The 25,482-nt window shown below is 44.3% G+C and overlaps 1 protein-coding gene across 7 annotated transcripts in view; it reads right to left on the reverse strand.

Annotated features, from left to right (window-relative positions):
* Positions 1-25,482, reverse strand: part of TRIO (trio Rho guanine nucleotide exchange factor) — a 365,052-nt gene that overhangs the window by 94,451 nt on the left and 245,119 nt on the right. For all 7 annotated transcript variants that reach the window (XR_006702484.1, XM_045441785.1, XM_045441792.1 and 4 more), the window contains exons 22-33: positions 24,418-24,612; positions 24,204-24,319; positions 23,369-23,435; positions 22,632-22,741; positions 21,605-21,674; positions 20,878-20,967; positions 15,946-16,038; positions 13,398-13,509; positions 11,456-11,646; positions 9,354-9,455; positions 5,285-5,427; positions 4,608-4,707 (exon numbers count right to left, since the gene is read on the reverse strand). Coding sequence is in view for 6 of the 7 variants with exons in the window: in XM_045441785.1 (XP_045297741.1) it covers positions 4,608-4,707; positions 5,285-5,427; positions 9,354-9,455; positions 11,456-11,646; positions 13,398-13,509; positions 15,946-16,038; positions 20,878-20,967; positions 21,605-21,674; positions 22,632-22,741; positions 23,369-23,435; positions 24,204-24,319; positions 24,418-24,612 (1,389 nt within the window). In the remaining variant the exon portion in view is untranslated. The remainder of the gene's footprint in view (positions 1-4,607; positions 4,708-5,284; positions 5,428-9,353; positions 9,456-11,455; positions 11,647-13,397; positions 13,510-15,945; positions 16,039-20,877; positions 20,968-21,604; positions 21,675-22,631; positions 22,742-23,368; positions 23,436-24,203; positions 24,320-24,417; positions 24,613-25,482) is intronic.

Genomic DNA, 25,482 nt, shown 5'->3' on the forward strand with positions numbered 1-25,482 from the left:
AGCGGCTGGAGCTCTGGACCGGGGCTCACCTCACTCCTGGCCACGCTGCTCTGTGCCAGGGACGCTGCTCTGTGCCACGTATGCAAGGGACACAAGGGACAGGGGCTGGAAGGAAGTGTGTGGCATTTCCTGAGTAGGCTAAACACAAGTTCCCTTTCTCAAAACTGTGCATTCAGCCACAGTTTTAAAAATATATGCTGCAATTTACATAAATCCACCCAAGTTCCAACTGTTAGAATGTTGCTTCATAGAGAAAGTTGGTTGACTTTTTAAACTACATAGAATCTCATATCCCCAACCCAGTGCTATATATGTGCTTCAATAAGAGTAACTAAAACCATTTGTTGTTTTTTTTAAATACGTGGATTCATATATTAATGTTATAAGCTTAGGGTAGTTCATGCCAAGTATCAGTCTCAAATGGATTTCTCCTTTATTAAAAATAAGAACTGCATTACCTTAGATGTAAAAGAAAGCTCTCACTGGCCCCTGAAGGCTTGGGTCAGCCTTTCCAGAGGCAACTTCCTCTTGCCTTGGTGATTCATCTTGACCTCAAGATGCTTTGTTCTAGAGTAGCCTATATTTCATTCCCGTATTTTCTACTTTCCTTATACTATAAATTTTTGTTATATGAAATAAACCACAGACTAATAAGGCAAATAGGAAGAAAAAAGGTTAAAAATGCTTTTTTAATACACTAAAAACATCTACCTCCATATCCAGCCCTAATGTGAAATAATAACGCCTAGGCACCAACAGGTAATTAAATCCACATTTTGTTTCTGGCTTTCGCTTTCCACTGCTGGGTGGCCCTGTGAGGGCCATCCAACCCTCCCCCATCTCCTTGATGTCCTGAAGCCTGGCTCAGCATTCTCTTCCCTACCTCAGGGAGACAAACGCAGGACAAATGAGATAAGAATCTGGCAAGAGTAAGAATCTTGATTTCTTTGGAATCCAAATTATATTTTCATAAGATCATTTCATCAGCATTAAGCACCACGAATATGGGCAAGAATCACTGCTAAACTTACTTTTGGAACAAAGAGATGCCATATTTTAAAACTGATGTTTTCAAGGAAAGAAATGTGCTCATGGGGCATGTGGTTTGTATCTGTGACCTGTCTACTCAAGCTCTGTGAACAGTGCTCCCTGGAAAGAGGGCGTCTCCAGGAGCTGCTCCTTAACAGACCCTTCCAGAAACATCCTGTGCCTCATCTGAGAATGACTGCAGCGCTGGGCAGATAACCATCCCTTAAGAAGTCTCCAAGAGGCCAAGTCAAAAACATCCCCCCACCCAGTTTCTGAAATGGACCAAAGTCCATGATAACAACTAATTCACAGCAGACATCATAAATTAAGTCAAACAGGCAGAATATGGTTAAGTAATTTCCCTCACCAGACCTATCTGCCTATATCATCAGAGGCTGTTTAAACTTGAGGCTATTTAAACTTTCTGCAGAGTGGAAAAGAACCTTGAGACATGAAAAGTTACTGCCATTGGAGGGAAAGGAGTTTTCTGGTTAAGCCTAGTTCAGTGAAACTGCATTTTACAAGCTGACTCAAAAAAGCAGGTAGTTTCCTAATATTCAAAATGTGTTTTCCTGAATCATCTACGACCCCGAAATATCTACTAGAACAAAAAGGGAGATGGCTACAAGAAAATGTTTTGGAAGCAGAGAACACACAAAGGCCGGCATTCATGTGGTAGCAAACACATCTCTTCTTTGTAAGGTCCAATGGGAATGTCCTCTCCAGACTCCAGATTTTGACTTATCATTATAATATCTCACATGCTATTTATTCTCATCCCAAGTGCAGACCCCAAGAACTGAGGAAAGTAACTTGCTGCATTTCTACAATCTTAGGAAGATAGCTCACTCCTTTTTTGTACTTTTGAACCTACGAAGGACCTATGGTCTCAGTGAGGGATATTAGAGGAAATACAGGCCATGTCCACTTAAAAAATGAGTTTTGGAGTGTCATTACTTCCAGACGGTTAGGAATCATGGGAGGCTGTGGTCACAGCTCCACCAGAAGAGCCGGGGAGAGCCTCTGCAAAGCCCAGGTGCAGGGGCATGGCAGTACTTGCAGAAGTGGTCCTTAGGGGTTTCTGAGCCACACAACAAAGTTTAGAGACAATGCAGTGGAGCAGGTAGGCAGAAACTGGTGAATTACCTCCAGAGAATATGTAACAGGCAGTTCTCTAAAGACCCTAGCATCCCACCAGACTCCCAGGGTGAAATGATTAATTCCCACAAACCTGTACTTTTCTGGTAGTGATTCATTCCTCCTCTCTCGTTGGGTACAAACAGAATTTGCTGTCTTTAAATAGCAACAGCCTTAGGATAAAGCCTCGTTTTTCTATAGTAGTTGTGCAGGCCTGAGTCCAACTTCACATAAGCCTATTATACTACAATAGATCCAAAGCACAAGCAGTTACACGGTTCCTAACTACAGGACACAGCCTTATTTTTGTGAACTGCAGTCAGCCACACATCAGCGGACCAGGAGCCAGGAGTGGGCGCTTGCCATCTCAGAGTGGGAACGGGAGAGCCGGAGCACCTAACCAGACCCAGGGGGCATTTCCACACCACCACCGCCAACCACCCAATTACCATATGCTGCCTAAAAAGACACTCGCCCCTTCTTTTTGGACCAACCTCTAGAAAAGTCTTAGCACACCTTCCAAAAGGCAAAACCTTTTACATTTATTTATCTCTTTGGCAATTTCACTCAAATACCATATGATTTCACTCATGTGTGGAATTTAAGAAACGAAACAGATGAACATAGAGGAAGGGAAGAAAAAATAAGATAAAAACAGGGGAAGCAAACCGTAAGAGACTCTTAAATACAGAGAACTGTGGTGGGTGGGGGGATGGGCTAGACGGGTGATGGGCTTTAAGGAGGGCACTTGTTAGGATGAGCACTGGGTGCTATATGTAAGTGATGAATCACTGAATTCTACTCCTGAAACCATTATGACACTGTATGTTAACTAACTTGGATTTAAATAAAGTTTATAAGAAATCAAATATTTCATTTCTAACAAGTAAACTTTAAAACTCATTTCTAGAGTAAACCCAGACCAGACCCAGCAGAGCACATCTGGTGAGAATGCGAATTGGGGGCTGCTGGGCGCACAGCTGCCGTGGGGAAGCTTGACCCAAGCAAGTCCGTGAAGTGGTCTGAGTGAAGGTGGCCGCGCCCCAACCTGAGCTCCTATTACTTCCAACACCGCTTTTAGGTGGAGGTCTTGTATAAACGGGCGATTCTGATAACTCTGTCACCTCGATCTTTTTTTTTTTTTTTAAACAAAATAACCAGAATTACTCTAATGAAACGTTTCCAAGTTCGAACTTTATTCTCTTAACTAAACGGCCATGGGGTGCGGCCGCAGGAAAAACGGCTGCTCTGTACCGAACGCCTGATGTGTCATTCATCTTATTCCCCATTATTACCCCTGGCAAGACATACCGGCCACCGGGCTCTGAACAAAACAAAAACGAGATGCCGTGTTTATTCTCCCGTCCTGTTACTCTAGCCATTCAGAGTTCTAGGACTTCCTATTTAGTAAACTCAAAAAGCAGAACAGAAAAAACAAATGACTCAAAGCAGAAGGATCTGGGAAACGAAATCGCTGTAAAAGAGCAATGCTTTCCAACCTGCTCACTGCCCTCCTGCCAACCGCATCACACACCATGAATCCTCTGCAAGACCGAGTGGGAAAAGCCCACCATCTGGGCCCAGACACTGGGCCCGCTCCTCTGTCAGCAGCCCCTTCCAAATGACGCTGAGGGCGAGACACTTCCGGGCTACAAATGAGGGGCTGTGCTTCAGGAACACAGGAATCCTCAATGTGGCAAGTTAAATAAAACCCCTATTTACAGTCAAATAACCTTTTTAAAGAATTTGGTCTAGCAGTTTAGAAATAGAACACGTGCTCATCTCAGTGGGAATGGAAGACTTAGTTGATGTGACTGTCCCCCCCAGCTCAGATACTCTGCGTATCTGTGTGTGATGGAAGCCTGGATTCCAAAGTCTCCTGTCGATGTATTTTGTTGGCTTTGGGATTCCATCAGGACAGATCACGGGATTCTCCACACCGCACCCCTTCCGTAGAAGGCACAGCTACATGCGTATTTGCCGACAACGATCAGATCTGTGTGCCTGGCGGTCAGTTCAGGTGCAGGCTGGTTCGGGGCGCACTCCCTGCATTCTGCTGTGCCGCCCTGAGGATGCCAGGGCTCCTGCTTCAATCAGAGCAGATCCGCTTTCACCCTCAGGGCTTGGAGTAGCATTTAACTTAAAGTGACAGGCTCTTCTGCTTATGTAAAATTGACAAGCTTAAACACACTGCCCTAGAACACCTGACAGAAAACCAGGTGACGGCACTGGGCGGGGCAGGCAATTTCTTCCTGAATCCTCAGACTTTACCCCTGACATCCCCAACTTTTTGCTCCTGCTTCTGTGCCTGGCACCACTTAGCACACAGTGACTGTTTGAAAGGATTGGGGACAAACTGTCACTTACAGACAGAAACAGGCTGCTTCCTATCAGAGCCAAGACTAGCTACATTCACCCAAGAAAGTGCTGTTACAGCTTACCTTATCGCTGTCCAGTGTGTTCTGAGACGTCCGTGAGGCAATTGAAATGGTGTCAGGCTGGCTGCTCCCATCACCCTGGCTATCCAGATCCTCTCCGTCCCTGAAGAAGCAAACACACTTTTCATTCCTGACACTGTGGGGTTGGTCAAGACTGGTGCAGAGCATCTATGAGTCGCTGGAGGGACAGATTTGCTCAGAGAGGCACGAATCCATCTGCGTGACTGCTGCCACCGGCATCGTGTGAGCGGTGACCGACCCCTCTCGGCTGCGTGCCGGGATGAGTGGCGGACGTGTGCCCCCTGCTTAATTCGCACAATGATAAAACACAGGTGTGGTACTTCTGCCTCAGAAATGCGAAACACAAACAGCCAAGTGACAGTACAGCTGGTCCTGGTCACATGCACGACCCACGTATGTGTCCAGATTCACACTTGCGGTGGGAAAGGAGAACAGACAGGGATTTGTACCCAGCCCTTCATTTTCTTTAGGCCGAAGGGAGGTTCTCATCGTGACAAAGCAATTTCATTACTAAGGATGATGTTATACATACAGTGTGTTTAAAACAAATATTCCTCAAAATATTTAAGAAAAACAATCTGTGAAAAACAGTAAGTTAACACTGCCTTGTTCTCTTCCTATTAAATAAACAAACTTACCGAAAGGCCCCCAGCACTTACCTCCTTCCCTTCTGTCTCGTGGCCGGTGCCGTCTTGGGGATGTGAATGGGCTCCTTCAGGGCCCCTTTCAGGTGAATTGTCCTTTCCTGTATCACTTCGCGGATGTGCTTTATCCAGTCCTGCTTGTTTTCTATGCTGGAAGCCTTAACGAGGTGTGAGAGTCCATCAGGACACAGAAGGCGTCCCCCTTCCAGAACCTGCTCTAACCACACTCAGGTCTCCCACATTCCCTGAGTTTCCCCATCTCAAAAATAACTTTTCAGCAGAAAAGCAACTGCATCCCATGTTTAATTTGCCATTTTGAGTATTTTTTCATCAAAACCATTTTCATTTTATAGCACATACGTTACTCCAGAATTATTTTCATAATCAGCAATTTCCCAGTCCCCAAACCTTTTAAGGGGCACCTGGGTGGCACAGTCGGTTAAGTGTCCGACTTTGGTTCAGGTCATGATCTCACAGTTCGTGGGTTCAAGCCCCGTGTCGGGCTCTGTGCTGACAGCTCAGAGCCTAGAGTCTGTTTCAGATTCTGTGGCTTCCTCTCTCTCTGCCCCTCCCCAGCTTGCACTCTGTCTCTGTCTCTCAAAACTGAATAAATGTTAAAACAACAACAACAACAACCTTTTCAGCAGCTGTGGGTAAACATGAAAACGCAGCCAGTCCCAAACCAAAGTGTCTTGGAAGCTATTCAGACAAAGGCTAGCGGTCGGCGGTTCGTGGCCCTCACTAATGCCCGCCCATCTTGCTGCCTCATCCACTGTACTCATGGGACAGCAGCTGCAGAGGCCACCGTGTCCCCACCTGCACCCGCGTTCACTCCCACTGCTCTGCGGGGTCAGTGCCCCCCCCCGCCAATCCTCGTGTTGTAAGGGGGGAACCATGGCATGGACACATCAGAAATGTGCCCCAGGGGACACTGCGAGTAGCTGAAGCAGCCGGGATTCTCAGGCTGGCACGGGGTGGATGGCATCCATGCGATGACACAGCCCATCCTCCCGACTTCCGCCTTCACCTGCTTCCGGTTGGACCAGTTTCCTTACTGCCAATTATAGACAGTGGATTTACCCCGGTTCCAATACAACTTCTGAAAACGTGCTCCAAACAGGACACACAGTGGATACTCAGTATGTGTGGAATGAACACATATGGCATCACTTTGCCCACACTTTTTTCTTTTACTTTGCCTCAAAGGAGGTTTTTTTTTTTCTTTTTTTTCTTTTTGCACGTTCTGGGCCTTAGTAACAGTTTTTCATTTCCTTGTAAGAAACATCAACTTCCTATGACATAAGCATAAGTCCCTGTAAATGACCGAAACAGTTGTCAGAGGGGTCGCAGCTGAGCCCCTGGCGGAGAGGGGCCAAGTGTTTTCTCATGGTGCACCTTGTCTTCAAAAACAGCAAGTCGGAGCCCATGTTGGGAAAGGAAATTAAAATTGAGACTCTCTTTTCTAAATAAAATGTTTTCACTGGAGGATGTGTCTTTAAAGTCGCTGAGGGCTAGGAACAGGGGACTAAATGCAGGGAGGCGGGGGGGGGGGGGGGAAGGGGGAGGGGCAAAAAGGAGCCTCTTGCTCCCATTCCCAGACCTGAGACTGGAAGGCAGTAACCCAAGTGCTTCTGGGGCCAGAGGCAGGGCGATCAGGGACTAAGGGAGCCTGTGCAGGAAACCAAAGTGTCTCAGGGTGGACAACTCTGAAAACTACAGATCTACTGGCATTTAAATGCCTGATGCAAACATTCAGGTTAAGCAAAGAGAAGCATCTGAGAAAGAACATTTGGCAGAGTTTACAGACAACTGAGGGAAACTATTACTATGGTTCAGAAATAAATGGAATTCTCATGATTTAACAGTGAGGTGATCATTACATTTATGGAGAGGAATTCTCCTGACCTTAAAGAAATTAAACAAGGAAAAAAGGTGCCAGGTTTTGAGAAATTGTAACAGAAAGGCAAGCCAGCTAAAGTACTAAGTAAAAGGTCCCACTGGTCTGAGAGATGGGAACAATCTGATGCAGACTCTTGGTAGTTTTCATCTGTTTCAGGAAGGATTTAGAGTAAGACTCTCCTTTCCAGGGTACAACGTAAAAAAGACCAACGTTTTGTGTCACAACTACCAGCACCCCTGCCACCACCATCGTCACCTCCACCAGCACAGCCGTCTTCTCCACCACCACCGCTGCTCCCCCCTCCACCTCCATCACCACCACCACCACCATCTCCAGCACAACCGCCTCCTCCACTTCCACCACCGCCTTCTCCACCACCACTCCCACCATCGTCCCCATCTTTGCCGGCATCTCCACCACCACCGTCATCTCCATCACCACCACCTCCTTCACCGCCTCCATGTCCACGTCCACCACCGCCATCTCCTCCTCCGCCACCACCTCCACCATCATCCCCATCTTTGCTGGCATCTCCACCTCCACCATGATCTCTGCCATCACCTCCATCACCACCGCCTCCATTTCCACCACCACTTCTATCACTTCCAGTATGATCTCTGTCTCCATCACCACCTCCACCTCCTCTCCACCTCCTCCCCCTCCCCCGCCCCTTCCAAGGCCTCCCCTCCTCTGCCTCCACCACTTCCAGCTCCACCACCACCACCACCACCTCCATCTCCTCCATCACCGCCTCGGTTTCCATCTCCATCACCACAGAGCAATCTCTAAAATGAATGAGGACATCATTTTCTTTAGCCTTTCCTTGGAAAGCAGAAAAATATTACCCAAAATTCCCTAAAAGACTCTCATCTGATAAAGCCTAAAGGAAATCTTATTCTTGAATTGCATCATGAGTGTTTTATTATGTCCTACATGAAAGCAGTCCCTGTCTGGCTCAAACATCTGGCACTATCTCTTAGATGCACCCTTTGATACCTATCACTATAGCTAATCTGGAGAGATGCTTCCTAGGAGTTGGAAGTTTTGTGGTTTTGAGTATACTTTAAAATTTTATGCCTTAGGAAAGTTATCTAATATTTAGCTATCAGTGCAATTTATACTTTATAGGGCTTTATGCCAATACTAACAAGAACACACTGGGTTGGTAATCATATATTCATTGCAAAACAATCCATCATTTCCATGGGAATAAAGACCTTAGAAACACAATACTTTCACCAAAGTACAAATTCTGTAAGAGCAAGGTATCGATGAGTAACTCATAGTTGCTGGAAATACTGCTGAGAGATTAAAAGGAATGTATGAGACAGGATCACTGGCATGCCAATTCACACACCAGAGTCCTATTAAGCTTTTGGCTCATCTCCCAATATTCTACAAATCTTCAGCAACATCTTTCACAAAACATCCCGAAATCGCCATGGTTTTTCCAGATAGACCGTTCCATCTGTATTTTCTCAAACACAGAAAGAGGGAAGTACACAAGATACCCTTAGAGCTCTGTGCCCTTCCTAGGAGAGGCTAGTATGATTAAAGCAGAGTTCAAATAAAATATCCAAACATATTTTATTTTCCTCCCCCCCAAATACACACACACACACACCCAAAAAGCACCCTTAATGTTTCTGAATGCTTTAAATCCTAACATTATTGACCCCTGTAACTGATCATTATCCCCCTTTTCCTCTTCTCTCTATTTAGAAAGCAAAGAGCCTGAGACCCCATGAAGACTCTTGGCATGTTCAGCCTTGAAACTGCCCAAGGCCTTCACAAGTTCATCAGGTGCCTGTTTCCCTTTGGAAAGTAAGTGAAGTGTGCAGTGGGACCTGCTGACCCGCATCTCCTTCCTCTTGTATTTCAACGTCCTGCATCTCTTGAGGAACTCACTCACCCTTCTGCAGACGGCAAGGGTGGGAGAAGCTTAAAAACATCCTTCTCCATTTGACCCTTGGTAGGCAAGCGAAAGTTTAGCTCAAGGCGTTTCGCCCCATGACACCAAACTGAACTTATTCTATTCTTTTTGTGGTAATCGCCGATCCCAACAGAACACAAAAAGAACAAATAAAATGATACGAAAACCAACGTTTCAACAACAGGAAGAAAAAGCACACACAGCCTCCATAAACTTGCCACACTGCACATTCCCGAGCCTCACAGACGTACCTTAAGGACGATTTTATTGTCTGAGGCTGGCGTCCTCCCCACCCACAGCGCAAACTTGCAAGGGTCTCCTTCCACGTGCTCTGTGACACCCAGCTCTGAGGTCTGGATACAAACGTAATTAAAAAGTTAGAGGACAGAAACAATTCCAGCAGGACACAGAACAAAGACCAAGAAAACGGTTTTGGGGGACTTGTGGTCACGTTAGGTTATAACACCACAGTCTGTTTCCATTGACAGGCAATCCTTGGATCTTTAGTTAAAACGAGGAAATTCTGTTCTCAGGCCACACATGATTGGTCGCAGCCCTTTCACTTGCTCTGAGCACCGCTGCTGGGGATCCTGGTGTAGGTCAACCAGCACATACAGAGGAAGGAAACCAAAATATCTAAAGATCGTGTTATCTGGAAAATCAGGAGCTGACTATTGGCAACCTGTAAACAACGAAATGAATCTGTCCTAGTTGCAGAGGAGCCTGCCATGTGTTTTCGGCATGGATGAAGTGGCTTCGCAGAAGGCGGAGATGTCTTCACGGTTATTTCCCAATTTGTTTGTCAAAAGCATTAACCTTTAGCGTTGCACCAACAAGTTTAAGGGCCAAGAGACAAAATGTCTCTCTGTGACACATGCCGCTGTGCTGTGAGCACATGAAGAGCGTAGGTGAAGGTCAGCACCTTCAGTCCCTCCCCCACAATCAAGTTCACCCCTGGTACATTCTCCTCCCTCCAGCAAAGGAAGTGATTCATAACTGTGGCCTCGGAGGGAACCTTAACTTTTAAAAGATAAATTAAATGAAGATGTATCAGCTTCTAAAACAGACTAGCTTGGTCTCTGAGGACAGATTAAAGTCAGCCTAGTGAAATTACTAGCGAGCAATGTTGCTGGTCCTCCTTCCAGTTAGAATATGATCTAAAATGATGTAAGGTGGGCTGTGAGCCAGAAGACAATCTCAAACAGGACATAAGCCAAGGAAAATGGTATGAAAATCATTAGTTTGAACCTGCAAATCCCAGATTATTATTAAGACGATTTCTACATTGGTAGTATTTTATTACTTTGGGAACTTGATTAATCTATGGATGCCATAAAAATGTGTAATGTGGACATTGTCCAAGTATCTGCCGATATTTGTAAGTGATCCACCGTATCTTGTGCAAAGAAGACACCAAACTCTACTGCATTTTCTATTCTTTCTCTGGTGGTGATTTTCAATTAGCTCTGCTCCATCCTTTGTCCCATCCTCCGCCAGCCTGGCCCTGCCCAGCAGTTCTGTGTCAACAGCCCCTGAGATAGTCCCACTGAGGGAACATGGAAATACAGCAGATCCAGTGGGTGATACGGCCTGAGACCATCCTTAGAGTCAACGTGTGGTTTACAGAGAGACTCCTTGGGCTTTGCTCCTTGTGGAAAAGAGGCATCAGGTATGTTCTTTTGCCAGAAAGCACACTCACAAGTTAAAAAAGAATTCAAATGTAACACAGTATCGACCCAGCACTCCAGGAAAGCTGTCTCTCTACAGATGGGATTGTGGATCTTTAAAACTATTTTTGCTTATATACATTTTCTTTAATAACCCTACTTTGCTATTGCAAAGAACCATAAATTTACTTAATTTTCACACACTTATTATCTTTATGGGGGGAAAAAAAATCCCACCTCATCACGAAGAGCCTACAGTGAGCCCACCAGGAAGACTGCTTAAGTATATGCCAATGTTGGTGAATGAAAAATTAATTAGAATGATATGAGAACTTAATCAAAGTCTCATATGATTAATTTATTTATGAAGCTAGTTACGGCACACAAGACATAAATTGAAATTCACTAAAAAGGTGTTTCCTCAGCCTATGTTAGGAGTCTATGGCCTTTAGAAAAAACAGGTTTTCTAAGTTCAGCGAAGCTAAAACCATGCGCTCCCTCTAGTGGACTTGAGACTGCAGGAAAATTTCCCTGAGGAAGATGAAAACCTTACAATTTCAGAGTTCCACCTCGGAGCAGAGTTTGGGAGGTTAAACTGAAAGCAACAAGCAGTAATTTTTTTCTAGCTGCAAAAAGGTCACGAGTGTGTTACCTTAAAATTTACAATTCTGAACGTCCGTACTTACAAACAATTTGCTTTTATAAAGGTACTTGCTTCTCCCACTGGAATCTTTCACTTCTTTACTAAATACTAAAGACATTTCAAAAAGGAAGAGATGCCGTTCTCGACCCTTTCGAATTAAGGTTTTTGGGTCCCACACTTGGAAGGATTCCTGCAGGATGAGTTCTCCCTGAGACTCAATATTTTCGTCAAACCCTGCAACATAAAAGAAAGGGAGCACACTCAATTTGAAAGAAAAATAAAAAAGGATGCACAAGACAGCAATGTGACTATTTAAACATTTGTTCAGTGCCCATCAAGTAAATCTCAGATTAGTTTCCCATCTGGGCCCCTGACTCCGGTTTCCCAGCACTAACCCCACCTGACAAAGTCTGACAAAGGAGAATTCTTCCTAAAACATGACTTTGCATATATTTGCTCTTGTTCAAAAAAATAAGGCAATTATTCTTCATGACTTTATTCTTTCAGTTCAATCTTAGGGTGGCACTCACACCATTTGAGATTTGGTTGAACTCCCTACTTCTCTTCAGCCTTTACTCACAGCATTCCATCATATGAACCTCCTCCCCTGTCCAGAATGGTCCCGGACCTTCCCCAGGCCGTCACCTACCCCCAGCCTGCGTCCTGATCCTCTGCCTCCTCAGCCTAGAACACCCTTCTTGGACGTTCTGCCACAGGCCGAGCCTTTCCCCAAGGCTCTGGTCTGGCCTTCCTTGGGGAGTTCTCCCCCTCTTTGAGGGCAGAATTCTTCATGTGTGTCACACTCTGGCCACAGGGGTGGGTTTCCCCCTGCTCCTCCCTTCGTGGAAGGGGCCTGCTGTGTGGACTTTCAACTCCCAGGGCTTCGCAAAGTGGTTTGATACCTGCGGCAGGGGCTGCTAGCCCTCTCTCAACTACTGGCCTCCCCTTCTCCTCCACAGACAGAAGCCCCGTGGCCGCTCAGATAAGCATGATATCTCCCAGCCTCTCGGCAGCTAGGACAACTCAGGCCACTGGGAGGCCACTGGGAGTCCTGTGTACAACTTCTAGTTTCGGCCCTTCTAGCTGCTCCTTGTCCTCCCTCTTTCCTCACTTTCTCTCTGCTGGACGAAATGGTAACGTGGTCTTGACACATCCTGAGCCGAGCCAACCGAACAGCATTTAAGCAGGGAGAGAGTGAACGGAGCCCGAGTCCTCGATGGTGCCGTGAAGGGCTGCCACACCAGCTCAGGGGTTCACATCAGAGAAAGAAAAAGCCTCCTGGCCTCTGATTTTTGGGGCTCTGCTGCAAACAGCTGCACCCATGCCCCAACTAGTTCCCTTGCTCGATACTAGCGATGATGGAGACAAACAATAAAAAAGCATCTGGGGCAAGATTATCTCTCGTAAATAGTTCTGCGTACGCTGATAGTAAGACTTAAGCTCTGTAATGCAGAAAGAGCCTTTCTAAACACAAGCATCCATGGAAATCTCACTTGCAACGACAACTTTTAATTTTATTTATCTGATTCTTCACCACGTTGTACACTATGTTACACGCCACCACATTCAAAGCTCTCGTAAGTGATACAATGGATACAGATATGGGGAAACAAGCTTTTTGAAGGGTTTTTATCATCACAGGGGACTGATCTTGCCTCCCTCCTACCCATCCATCCACGCGGGGACCAGATTGCCTAAGGCAAGTGACACAAGGTGCTACTGGGGTTCCAAGTGCAGAAGGCTGTTCTCTAGTTAACAGTCAAGGACATGCTTTTAATGAGGCTGAAGTACTTTCCGTAATCCTTAAGGGAAGCAATGAAACCAGTTCTTCTCAAAAAGAAGGTACTCACGTCTAAACTCTTAACTCCCACCCAAGCATAGAGGCGCAAAGCCAAGACTTCCAGGGCGTGGGAAATCCACTTAGTGGATTCCTCAGTGTCAGGAGGAAGTGCACGGACGCGCTGGGGACATGCAGAGCCCATTACCTTCCAGCATGCTGAGGTGCATGGCATCGTTGGCCCGCTTTGGCACACTAAGCATCACCTCGAGGCCGTCTTTTATCTCCCCTTTTCCTTCCTCACAGCAAGTGAGTAGCTCCTGTAAAAGACCAATACCGTCAACTAGCCAAATGCCGAAAGCTCTGCCAACAAGATCTTTGCAGCAAAGAGCATGAAAAATCCACGATTTTCAAGATAACAGCGGAATGTGGTCAACTGGGCACATATTCGCACAGAAAATGAATTACTGCCTCTTTACGCAACGAATGGAGGGGTCTGTCCTGCTCAAATCAGGATGCTTCTTCAGATCAGAGTAAACCAGATGCAGTCACCGTTTAAGATGAAACCGGTGTACAGATCAACTACCAAGCCTCAAAAATGACAAACAGAAACACTCAATTAGTACAGTAACGCATATCAGCTACTGGTTTTATCTGAAGGTCACGGCCGAGTCCAGCCAGGACTGCTATGCCTCCCGAGGCAGCCCAGTGTGATCTGAACTCCTTGGTGCTGTTAGTGCCACGCCCCATCTACCCTGGAGCTCCCAGGCCGTGAGCGAGAACACGAGCGGCAGCCGTGTCTACGTTAAATGCTGTCCCTCTGTGTGCAGGACGTTTGGAAAAGCGTGAATGATCTAATCACACTTGCCCGAGTGTGATTATGTTTCAGATCTACTTAGAGGAACATCTGCTGTTAAATGAATGCGAACAAGGACAATAAATCCACATTCTGGCAGGGTCCAAGACTCTTTCTTACCACAGTATGGTTATAATCAGTCAGTAATAGTAATCACAGCTTTCCGTGTCCTAGGGGCTGACCAAAGGCACAGGGCACTGCACTCAGCTTTGGTCCCACAGTGGACAGTTTTAGAGCAACTTGCACCAGACAAGCATGTTTACTCATGACCAGATGTTTTTTGCCTATTATTCTAAGCAGATTGTCAAAAAAAAAAAAAAAGTGCTTAAAAATGCTATATGGAGAAATTAACTTCACTTTCAAAAAACATTCGTTGGGGACCTCAACAGAGCTTATAATTATTCTCCTTAAAACCCCCGGGAAGAATAACGTGAGGCTTATAAATTAAAGGCCTACTTTAATAGTGATTAACTAGATGTGAGGTCACTGAGGAAGAGGTCTTTAGTGGAACCACATGCTAAAAACAAGATTCTTAAATGCTGAGGACACCAAAAGGTAAACCGCCTTTGCACAAATAAAAAGCAGTGGGCTGATGTGAATGTGAATGACTTAACCTCCTGACTTCTAGTTCACATTTGTGGCAACCTCCTACTTCTGCTGAGGGTCATACAAGCACTTCATAGGATTCTGATACAGAAATGCAGGAGTGCTTTCCCAATAGAAATATCCCATATGATACCATTTTCACAAAAGAATACAGCCATTTCTGTGTCTAGAGTTTTCTCATCAGCAAAGAGTTTCAGGATCTCATTACTCCATCTCTGAACTTCTTTTATATCCAGGAAATTTACATACCACCTCCCTACTGCTGTGTGAGGCCAGCACTGGGGACACAGATGCGTAATATACTGTTAGCAAGAGGAGTGGACAGTCGGTACATTCTGATGCTTAATAACATTCTCCAGCCAAGGATACAGCAGGATAAACATCATCAGGTAGAGGTTGTAAATTATTTTTCTTATAGTGAAGAAAATGTGCACTGATTTTTATATAATGCATTCTGTGACAACCATCACAAATTCTAAGTTTCCTTTACTGTTCTACAATTAAGACTAGACATTAAATTACAAATGTGGCTGGTTTTTTTTTTTTTTTTTTTGAGGTATAATTGACATGCAACATTATGCTAGTTTTAAGAGCACAACATAAGGAGCTGATATTTGTATACACTGCTTAATGATCACAGGAAGTCTAGTTAATATCTGCCACCATACATAGTTACAGGATGACTTTAATTATCATCATTTATAATCAAGTAGAGGTCAGTTTGACTCAAATACTCAGGATTTGTGTGAACAACATGTTCTAGAAATATGTGTGTGCCACGTGACTAGACGTAAGAGGGAGAAAGCTGCCTGAGGGTGAAATTACCTGGGCTTCAGCCCCATTTGGGTCTCGAGCTGAGCCCAGACAACAAGGATCCAGCGATGATTCCGGGCACAGCCCTCACCCTCACAGGCTCGTTTCTACACCTGCAGACCAGCAGTGTTATGAGGTAAACCTAAAGTCTGCAAAGTATGCAGCAAAGAGCGTGGTCCACAGCCAGCAAGCCACACTGCGACACAGATACCACGTTATCCAGGTTTGACAGTCTCGCCTTCCTTCCTCAGTTTATGTTACGGACCAGACTCAGCAAAGCTCCAGTGCATAACAAGGAATATTCTCTCATTTACCTGCCACACTGAGAAACTGATCAGGGTAATAAATAGCAATGAATTAAAAAAATTAAATGCCTTGGTGTTATTTAAAAAATTCAGGGTACTTTACATAAACAGAAAAACGCTAGAACAGTAATGCGCAATTCACAAAATTTTACATGCAGAAGATGCTTCATACATACTTTTAAAAGAAGCTGATACTTTGTTATTCGCTGAACCGGCTTAATAAGGTAAGAAGAGATGGAATTGGCTAATCCATGCCGCTGTTGTATTTCCTAAATTAAGAAGAAAATAGAGAGAGACGAACGTTACTGTAATGTTAATTATAGCATTTGAATTAGCATGAACTAAAAATGCACTTTTTACCTCCAAAATGAATATACACATATCACTGTTGTTGTATAAAGAAAAACAGAAATCACTGTTCTTTTAATACGCTGAACATGAGAACGGGTGATCACTTTGAACCAGAAGGTGGCGCGTCCAATCTACATTGCTGGCTCTCCCGTGCAGATCTCAACTAGGCCAAGCCTGCAACCTCTGCTCTGGGCCTGCGCTGGCCTCCAGCTCCCCCGGCCCGGCCCGGGGCCACTCAGTCCAGACAGGAGCTAGGGATGGGGATGGGGACAGGGCACACCCTCTCCCACTGCAGCTCCTAAGCGTTTGCCTTGGCATCGCCTTGGCCAAGACCACGTCCCCGCCCCTGGCCTGACTCCCCTTCACTAACGAGTTCGCACACCATGGAGGATTCCCTCCACGCGCTCTCAGACTTTCCACGCCCACCAGCGGTACTTGCCTCATGTTTTGGCTCTTAACACTCCTCTCAGAAAATCTTCAAAAAAACCCCAGCACCACCAAAACAAGGTTATCTCCTCACATTCTATGCTTCCAATGAGATTCAAACACCACTACACTCTTGTGTTCTCAATCTGCTTGTCACTTCGATTAAGCTCATGGGGACCCGTGCGTGCGTTGTGCCAGGATTCCTGTGAGTCGCTGCCGATGGAGTGCCGGCTGCAGGACAGCCACCAAGCGACTTGTCCCTCACATGCCACCCAGGTTCAAAACTTAGCAATTCTTCCTCTGCCTTCCTGATCACGAATGTAGTTTAAAACTTTCTCTTCAATTTGCAATTGTTCAAAAATGTGCCATTTATCATTTAATGATTACGATACACGCATTCATAATTTCACATCTAAAACATTTTTCATATAGAATATAACGATCTCAAGTACAGGTCACTGAGTTCTGACAAATGTCAACACACTTGCAAACAATTCCCAAACCAAGGTGCAGAACATTTCCAACATCACAGGAAGTTCTTCAGGTCCCTTTCTAACAAATTCCCCCACCCACACCCCACCACCACCAAGAGGCAACCCCTATTCTGATTACTATTGCCAGATTAGTTTTGCATATTCTAGAATTTCACACAAAAGGAACCACACAGAATGTACTCCTTCATATCTAGCTTCTCTCAGCCCATGTTTTGGAGATTAATCTATGCTACTTACGTATCAAGAATTTATCCTTTTATACAGTTGAGAAGTATCCCATTTCATGCATACCCAACATTTGAGAGATACTATAATGTCTTTTTAGTACCTTGTTTTAATAACATTCAGAAATACATCTCTGATATTTCTGAACACCAATCTATTTTTGTTGACACTCTTAATACCTTATCATAGGATTATACTATTAAAAAATGACAAGAGAGGAATGAATACCCAATGGGTAAAAGATAGTCTATTCAACAAATGGTGCTGGGAAAACTGGACAGCAACATGCAAAAGAAAGAAATTGGACCACTTTCTAACATCACACACAAAAATAAATTCAAAATGGATTAAAGACCTAAATGTGAGACCTGAAACCATAAAAATCCTATAAGAGAGCACAAGCAATAATTTCTCGACATTGGATATAGTAACTTCTTTCTAGATATGTCTCCTGAGACAAGAGAAATAAAAGCTAAAATAAGCCATTGGGACTACATCAAAATAAAAAGCTTCTGCACAGCAAAGGAAACAACCAACAAAACTAAAAGGCAACCTACTTGATGGGAGAAGATATTTACAAATGACATATCTGATAAAGGGTTAATATGCAAAATATATAAAAACTAATATAATTCAACACCCAAAAACCAAATAATTCAATTAAAAAATGGGCAGAAGCTATGAATAAATATTACAAAGAAGACATACAGATGGCCAACAGACACTCGAAAGATGTTCAACATTGCTCATCATCAGGGAAATACAAATCAAAACCATAGTTATGACCCCACACCTGTCAGAATGACTAAAATAAAAAATACAAGACGCAACAGGTGTTGGAGAGGATGTGGAGGAAAAGAACTCTCCTGTGCTGCTTATGGGAATGCAAACTGGTACAGCCACTGTGGAGAGCAGAATGGAGGTTCTTCCAAAAGTTAAAAATAGATCTACTCTATGATCTAGGAATCACACTACTGGGTATTTACCAAAAAAATACCAAGACACTAATTCAAAGGGATACATGCACTCCTATGTTTATAGCAGCATAATCTACAATAGCCAAATTATGGAAGCAGCCAAGATGTGGTATGTATGTGTGTACACACACACACACACACACACACACACACACACACACACACAGGAATATTACTCAGCCATAAAAAAGAATGAAATCTTGTCATCTGCAATAACACGGATGGAGCTGGAGAGTATAATGCTAAGTGAAAAAGACAAATATCATATGATTTTCACTCATATGTGGAATTTAAGAAGCAAAACAAATGAACAAAGGAAAAGAGAGAGAGAAACCAAGAAACAGACTCTTAACTACAGAGAACAAATGATGGTTACCAGAATAGAGGGAGGTGGGGGGATGGGAGAGACAGGGAATGGGCATTAAAGAGTACACTATCATGATAAAAAAATTAAATTATTAAAAAGAATAAAGACATAAAGTTACAGAGAGAGAGGGAGGCAAACCATAAGAGACTCTTAAGGACCGAGAAGAAACTGAGGGTGGATGGGGGTAGGGGAGAGGGGAAAGTGGGTGGTGTCATGGAGGAGGGCACTTGCTGGCATGAACACTGGGTGTTGTATGGAAACCAATATGACAATATATTATATTTAAAAGAAAAATAAAAAAATAAAGACAAAAATGGCTACATGATCCGACTATTCTTCCAAAATACCTGACAAAGGTTTCATCCTGCTAAAACAACAGAGCTTCCTTTTTCTAAAAAGCTGTTAAGGGTATTAACAAAAACTTCTGTGCTTCTAAAATTTTACTTTGAATGGTGGGGGGCAAAGAATTGGGGGTAAAGGGAGGATCTGGCTCACTGGTCAGTGGCATATCTAACACCATAATTTCTGCTTTGCCTTTGTATTAAGCTGTTTACATGCAATAACGTCCTTGCTGGGAAGGTGGGCACTTTGGGTTATCCACCACTCCATGCTAAGCACCTATGACCAGGCACATTGAGTTAAATGAGCCCCAAAAAGATGTGGGATCATGCTGGACAATGAATACTGAAGGCAAGTAATTTGTGAAATGCCCAAATCAGACAAGCGTTAATTTCTTTAAAGATATCTTAAGGACAAAGGTTTTGGTTTTTTGTTGTTGTTGTTGTTGTTTTTTAATGGCTTTGATTCCAAAGCCATTTGATTTGATTAAATGTGCCACATGCTCTCAGTGCTTAGGCTTTAAATGATTCTAACTCTGCACAGAGCCATGGTGTTGGGTTTTACCTGATGGCAAAGACCCAGGGTCATGTGAAAAACAGAAAAAAAAAAGGGGGGGGGGGCAGCACTGGGCTGGGAGCTGACTTTATATTTACAAAGGCAATGATGTATAATTGCTAGTCAGGAGAATGACAACTAAAACAAGGCCATCTACAGGGCTTCACCTCAAAGATACAAGCTAAAATTTATTCTCATTTCCCAGACTTCCAGAGAAGGGCAGAGTATCACACATGGCAATGCCCCAGCGTAAAGACAGAAACAAATCTAATGTTCTCACAGCCTTGTGAGAAATTATACATATCAAAAAGTACTCCCATCTCTTAATCAAGATGTATTTGGCACATATTTAACTACATTCTGGAGACCCAAAAAGCATTTTCTGTAAATTATATCAATAAGGCTCTATCCTCTTTCGTACTAAATAACCTCCCTGCAATATCTTTCCAAAAAAGATGACCTACATCTACAACAATGGGAATATAATTAATAAGCCTCCCAATGGTCCTAGGGACAGTGCTATCTGTAAAAATTTTATTGGCAGGCTACTTTTGGAATAACATAAAAATGAGAAAAATAAATGACTAAAAAGGATTCAAAGATTCAAAGATAATTTTTGTTTCACAGAGAGTAAAAGAAGCCGAAAAGTTTGTACCTTCTTTTTTTTTTTTTTTTTAATTTTTTTTTTTTTCAACGTTTATTTATTTTTGGGACAGAGAGAGACAGAGCATGAACGGGGGAGGGGCAGAGAGAGAGGGAGACACAGAATCGGAAACAGGCTCCAGGCTCTGAGCCATCAGCCCAGAGCCCGACGCGGGGCTCGAACTCACGGACCGCGAGATCGTGACCTGGCTGAAGTCGGACGCTTAACCGACTGCGCCACCCAGGCGCCCCAGTTTGTACCTTCTGTATAACATGATATTACACCTAAAATTACTATAAATTGTAAGTAATGTCATATACACATGTACATGCTAAAATCTTGGATCTTTTTTTAAAAATTTTTAATGTTTATTTTATTTTTGAGAGAGAGACAGAGCATGAGTCGGGGAGGGGCAGAGAGAGAGACACAGAATCCGAAGTAGGCTCCAGGCTCTGAACTGTCAGCACAGAGCCCGATACAGGGCTAGAACCCACGAATGGTGAGATCATGACCTGAGCTGAAGTCGGACGCTTAACTGACTGAGCCACCCTGGATCTCCTAGAAGAATCTTTCAATAACAGAAGAATATATAACAATATCCCACAATATGACAGATAAACAGGAAAATACTGTATCATCAAATAGGTGAAAGTTAGGAGTGATGCTGCATTTTATGTATACCAAATACAACTTAGAAGATTTCACAGCTTCACCAGGAATCTATTACTTACATCAAAGTAGGACCCTGCATGCTCTAGTATCAGCTGAGTAGAATCCGGCTTATTTTTGCAATATGTGACATACATCTGAAACTTGTCTGCCTATAAACAACAACAACAACAAATTAGAATATCTCTTTCAAATGGCAGTACCTCAAAATATGAAAAACTTTTATGCAGAAAAGAAGCTGTGGGGATAAAGGAAATTTAAGCTCTAAATAAAAGAAACTCTATTTTATATGGAAAGCTGTTAAAAATGAGAAACACATCCTATTGGTATACACACCTCCAGAAGCTTCCCTTGGCCCAGTAAGTCAGGGCTGGGCACGCCCACTCTGTTCCAGTTGCCAGTGCAAACCCAGGCATCACATGTGGATGGCAGGGCACTACCACCAGGTGACTGTCTGGCTCTCCTCCCGACTACACAACATCCCCCCTCCCACCTTGCCAACCTGGCCCCCCAGACATGGCTGCGCATTCATGTTTATCTACGCATTTCCAGGACCACGTGCAGGACTGGCACACTAAATGTTCCATTTCAAACCATCACTACTGCCAATAAAAAGCTCGGTCCATGTTAATAACTAGTTGCAGAATGTAAGTCTTTGAGGCAAAGTCCATTTCTCCGTAAGCAGACACTGTAGAAGATGGTGACATAAGAGAAATGGACCACATTCCTTTCTAACTTCCTGCAAAGCCACCAAACAACAGTGAGAACAAGTAGCCGAGGTTTCATTACCCAAGTAACAAAGCAGTGTCCAACGTCCTCTGGCAACTGCTCATATTTTTCCAGCTCTTTCAGGAATATGCTGCAGAGAGTAAAAATGGTACTGTATTATTAAGATGTCTTAAAACATTTAGTAGTGAGATAGATACGCCAGAAATCATGCCAAGCGTATCACTTCAATCAAATACAGTAAACCTCTGTGCCGTCTAGATTTTAAGGATTTAATAACCCATGTAGCTCTTAACTCGACTAAGTTATTGTGACTTTCAAACAGCTACTCAGTTTAGCCTTTAAACACTTTCTAATACAAATTTTAACCTAGCAGCTTTACTTTTGGGCAAGTGTTATGTTCAGTAGCTGAGGATATAATTTAGGGATGTAAATGAACACTCAGAAGAATCCACTTAGATTTCAGTGTCTTGTGCTGGGGTAGGGGCAGGGGAGTGAGGGAGACCCCAGCATCTCTGGCTCTAGCAGTCTCTCTCCATAGGCTAGAGGGCTGTGCAGACGCTATCAAAAGGAGCTTCTGTTTCTTAAAAAACAAACAAACAAAAAAACCAAAAACCCAAAACCAAAAAAACCTTAAAAATAAAGCCATGTGCGTCCTATGGCCACTGGACAGTGTATTTTAGTTTGGTCAGACTACGCATCTGTTCTGTCCTCAGTGCCTTCTCCCCTCTTGTTCAGAAAGACCAAGGGGTGGCCAGCAGCCATGCACAATTCTTCTTTCTTTTCATCCTAAGTAACTAATGTAGCAGCTGACGACATAGCTTGGGAGAAACGAGGGTTCCTCCAAAAACAGTTTTCCTAATCTCATTTCTATAGCAGGTAAGAACAAATATAAAGTCGAGTCTCTACCATGATAGGTTCAACAATGTCAGTCTTTTGGAAGAAAGCCTGATAGTCTTCATTCAAATTTCAACAAAATCACTGAAATGGATGCTTAACTCAGTTGGGAGCTTTCATTTCTTGTTAGGAAACTTCAGCACCATATCTAGATTTCAAGAGGAACCAGCTCCCCAGAGATAAAGCCACTCACTTATTGTGAAACTCATAGATTTCCTGCATGTTCCCGAAGATGACGAGCTCTCTGTTTACGATGCCGGCCGGGATCTCCTCCACCCCGCTGGTCATCTCCCACAGGTATGTCTGGCCGGGAGGGAAGCAGAGGGATTACACAAAAACCCAAGAACACATGTCCAAGAAACGGCTGTTCCTGCCTCTAGAATACGTACCCAGAGCTCACGAATCACCGAAAATCGATCTGAAGTATGGAACCTTTCCCAAAACATGAAAAACTATTTTCCAGAAAAGCCCCCCCCCCCCCCCCCCCCAGTTGCTGTGAGCCCTTCAGAGTAGTTCCTCGGGCTCCAGCTTGAGACTCTCTATTCCTGGTGTCAGACTTGGGAGCTAACCTCCCTGCTCTCTGAGGTACGACAACTATCCTTTAAACTACTGAGTATCAGTTGCGAATCATAATTAGAAGGCACATTTCTCTGAAGCTGCTGTAAAGTTCTGTACAAAGAGGATGGCAGCCAGGCCGTCATGTGACGAGCGGAATGACAGGATTAGTGCTGTATCATCTCTGTGATGAGCAAAACATGGTCCTGGAAACTCACGGAAGGGTGGGAACAAGAAACAGGCTGCTTAAGCACACTGAAAATCTCGAGAACAACAAACGCAACAACGGTGATTATTTTAAGAATTACCAACAGTCAGGGAGAAAACAGCGCGCTTACACTGGATCTAAATAAACAAGCAAGAAAACTTACTTACATCCATACACTCCCGGAGGTCCCTCACGTAAGCCTTTTCAGTTTGAATTAGCTCCGCCATTATGAACCTTGAACACAGGAAGACCAGGAAGAGCTTAGTTCACAGTCAGGACACAGGCTTATCTGAACTATGTACTTTTATGGCTTATGAAATAATGAGAGTTTTCAAAGCAGTAGTCAGTAATGTGTTTGGGGAATTAAACCAAGAAGAGACAGAACAGTAACAGCATAAAGCCACCAATTCAAAGGGAAAACATTTTGTTGAGGTACACCAGCAGGTCACGTTTTCTCCATCAGCACCACGGACACTTGGGGGCAGATAATGCTTTGCCGGGGGGGCTGTCCTGTGAACTACAGGACGTTAGTGGGATACCCGGTCTCCACCCCCGAGACGCCAATAGCATTGCCCCCTCCCATTGTGTGACAACCAGAAATGTCAACACACATGGCCAAGCATCCCCTGGGGGTCACAACTGCCCCCAGCTGAGAACCGCTGGTTTAGGACAATCTTTGGAACGTCTGGTACAGTTTACTAATTGGCAATTTTGAAACATCTCCACGTGTTATTTTTTCTCCTTGGTACTACTAGTCATGATCTACTGATGACAAATGACACTAAAACAATTTGTCAACCCCGTACGAAATGGAGGCACAGGAACAAAAAAAAGACACGGCTTCTGAAGCAAGTGATAAGGGGACAGTGCACACAGTGAGTCTGAACATCACAAGGTATCATTGCCATCCGGTTTCAAAGCACACACAGCAGTGGGTTTGTCCAAGCGACATTTTCTTCACTTTTTCAAAGAATCCCAGCAGGTTCTTAAAGACTGGCTTACTCTTTCCTGCGGGCCGACTTCCGTTTTTCTTCGTTAAGTTCATGAGCAGCATCGCGAAGCTTCACCTCTGACCCAGGGACACTGGCAGGGATTATGTCCAGCTGAAGACTTTTACTCTGTGGAGGAAGAGAGCCAATGAACTTGAGTTAATTAGATCCGGGGAGGACATGAGGAAGAACACCATGGTTTATTCTGTTTGCACAGAGCAATTTACCGATTTGTTGGAATCTGAAGAAATCCCCAGGGCTTTCTCCAAAGAGGTCCTGTACTTCTCCATCCGCAGAGAGAAATCCCTGTACCTCTTATCCACTGCAGTGACACATTTTTTTATCTCTGCTGCATGGGCATGCCCTTTTTCACAAAAGCCATCAGCCAGCTGTATCAATAGCTTCACTCTCTCTTTGGTTTGCTGCGGAAACAACAACAGGAAAGTATTGTGAGGCAAATGAACTCAACTGCCAGAACCGGAGACACAGTGGCAACTTGCCTACAACTCTGAGCTCCCAACAGGGAAAAACTGCTGGTCAGAGAAATGTCCCCTGAAGCTCCAAGTCCACCAATTCACCCCCTGATCCCGGCCTGGCCGCTTCCCCACAGAGAATGGCATGTTTACAACTGCAAAAACCAACTAGAATCTAGCCCTTCTCCCGGCTTGGCTTCACCTGGTGGACGCCCGAGAGACACCTGTGGAAGGGATACATGTGTCTCCCGTGGCCCCGTGGCCCCCACCGCTGCTCCCTGCCCGTTCATCCCCTGGGCCCACAGGGATGGAAGGCCCGCTGAGATCCTGGCAAAGGAACCCCCACACCGCAGACACTCGGTGAAATCCTTGAAGTGACTCTGCACTGCACGTTCGTTTCTTTTTCAATTCTCGGTAGAAATGAAGGAAAGATCGCTAGCCAGGAAATGATCTTTAGAGAAGCATATTAAATGCTCTTCACTGTTTTAGAACTCCCTCTCAAAAATTATTTCATTTGTACGTGTACTTAGGAAAGATACTTCAATTAAGTTAAACACAACCGCCTTGGTTTTCATACAGTTCAGGAGAACCACAAAACATTGGTTTAATATCTATGGCAGTAACGTCCCTCAAAACTCTGAGTTTTCGGGGCGCCTGGGTGGCGCAGTCGGTTGAGCGTCTGACTTCAGCCAGGTCACGATCTCGCGGTCCGTGAGTTCGAGCCCCGCGTCGGGCTCTGGGCTGATGGCTCAGAGCCTGGAGCCTGTTTCCGATTCTGTGTCTCCCTCTCTCTCTGCCCCTCCCCCGTTCATGCTCTGT

This window comes from Leopardus geoffroyi, chromosome A1, assembly GCF_018350155.1.
Source record: "Leopardus geoffroyi isolate Oge1 chromosome A1, O.geoffroyi_Oge1_pat1.0, whole genome shotgun sequence".
Taxonomy (NCBI): domain Eukaryota; kingdom Metazoa; phylum Chordata; class Mammalia; order Carnivora; family Felidae; genus Leopardus; species Leopardus geoffroyi.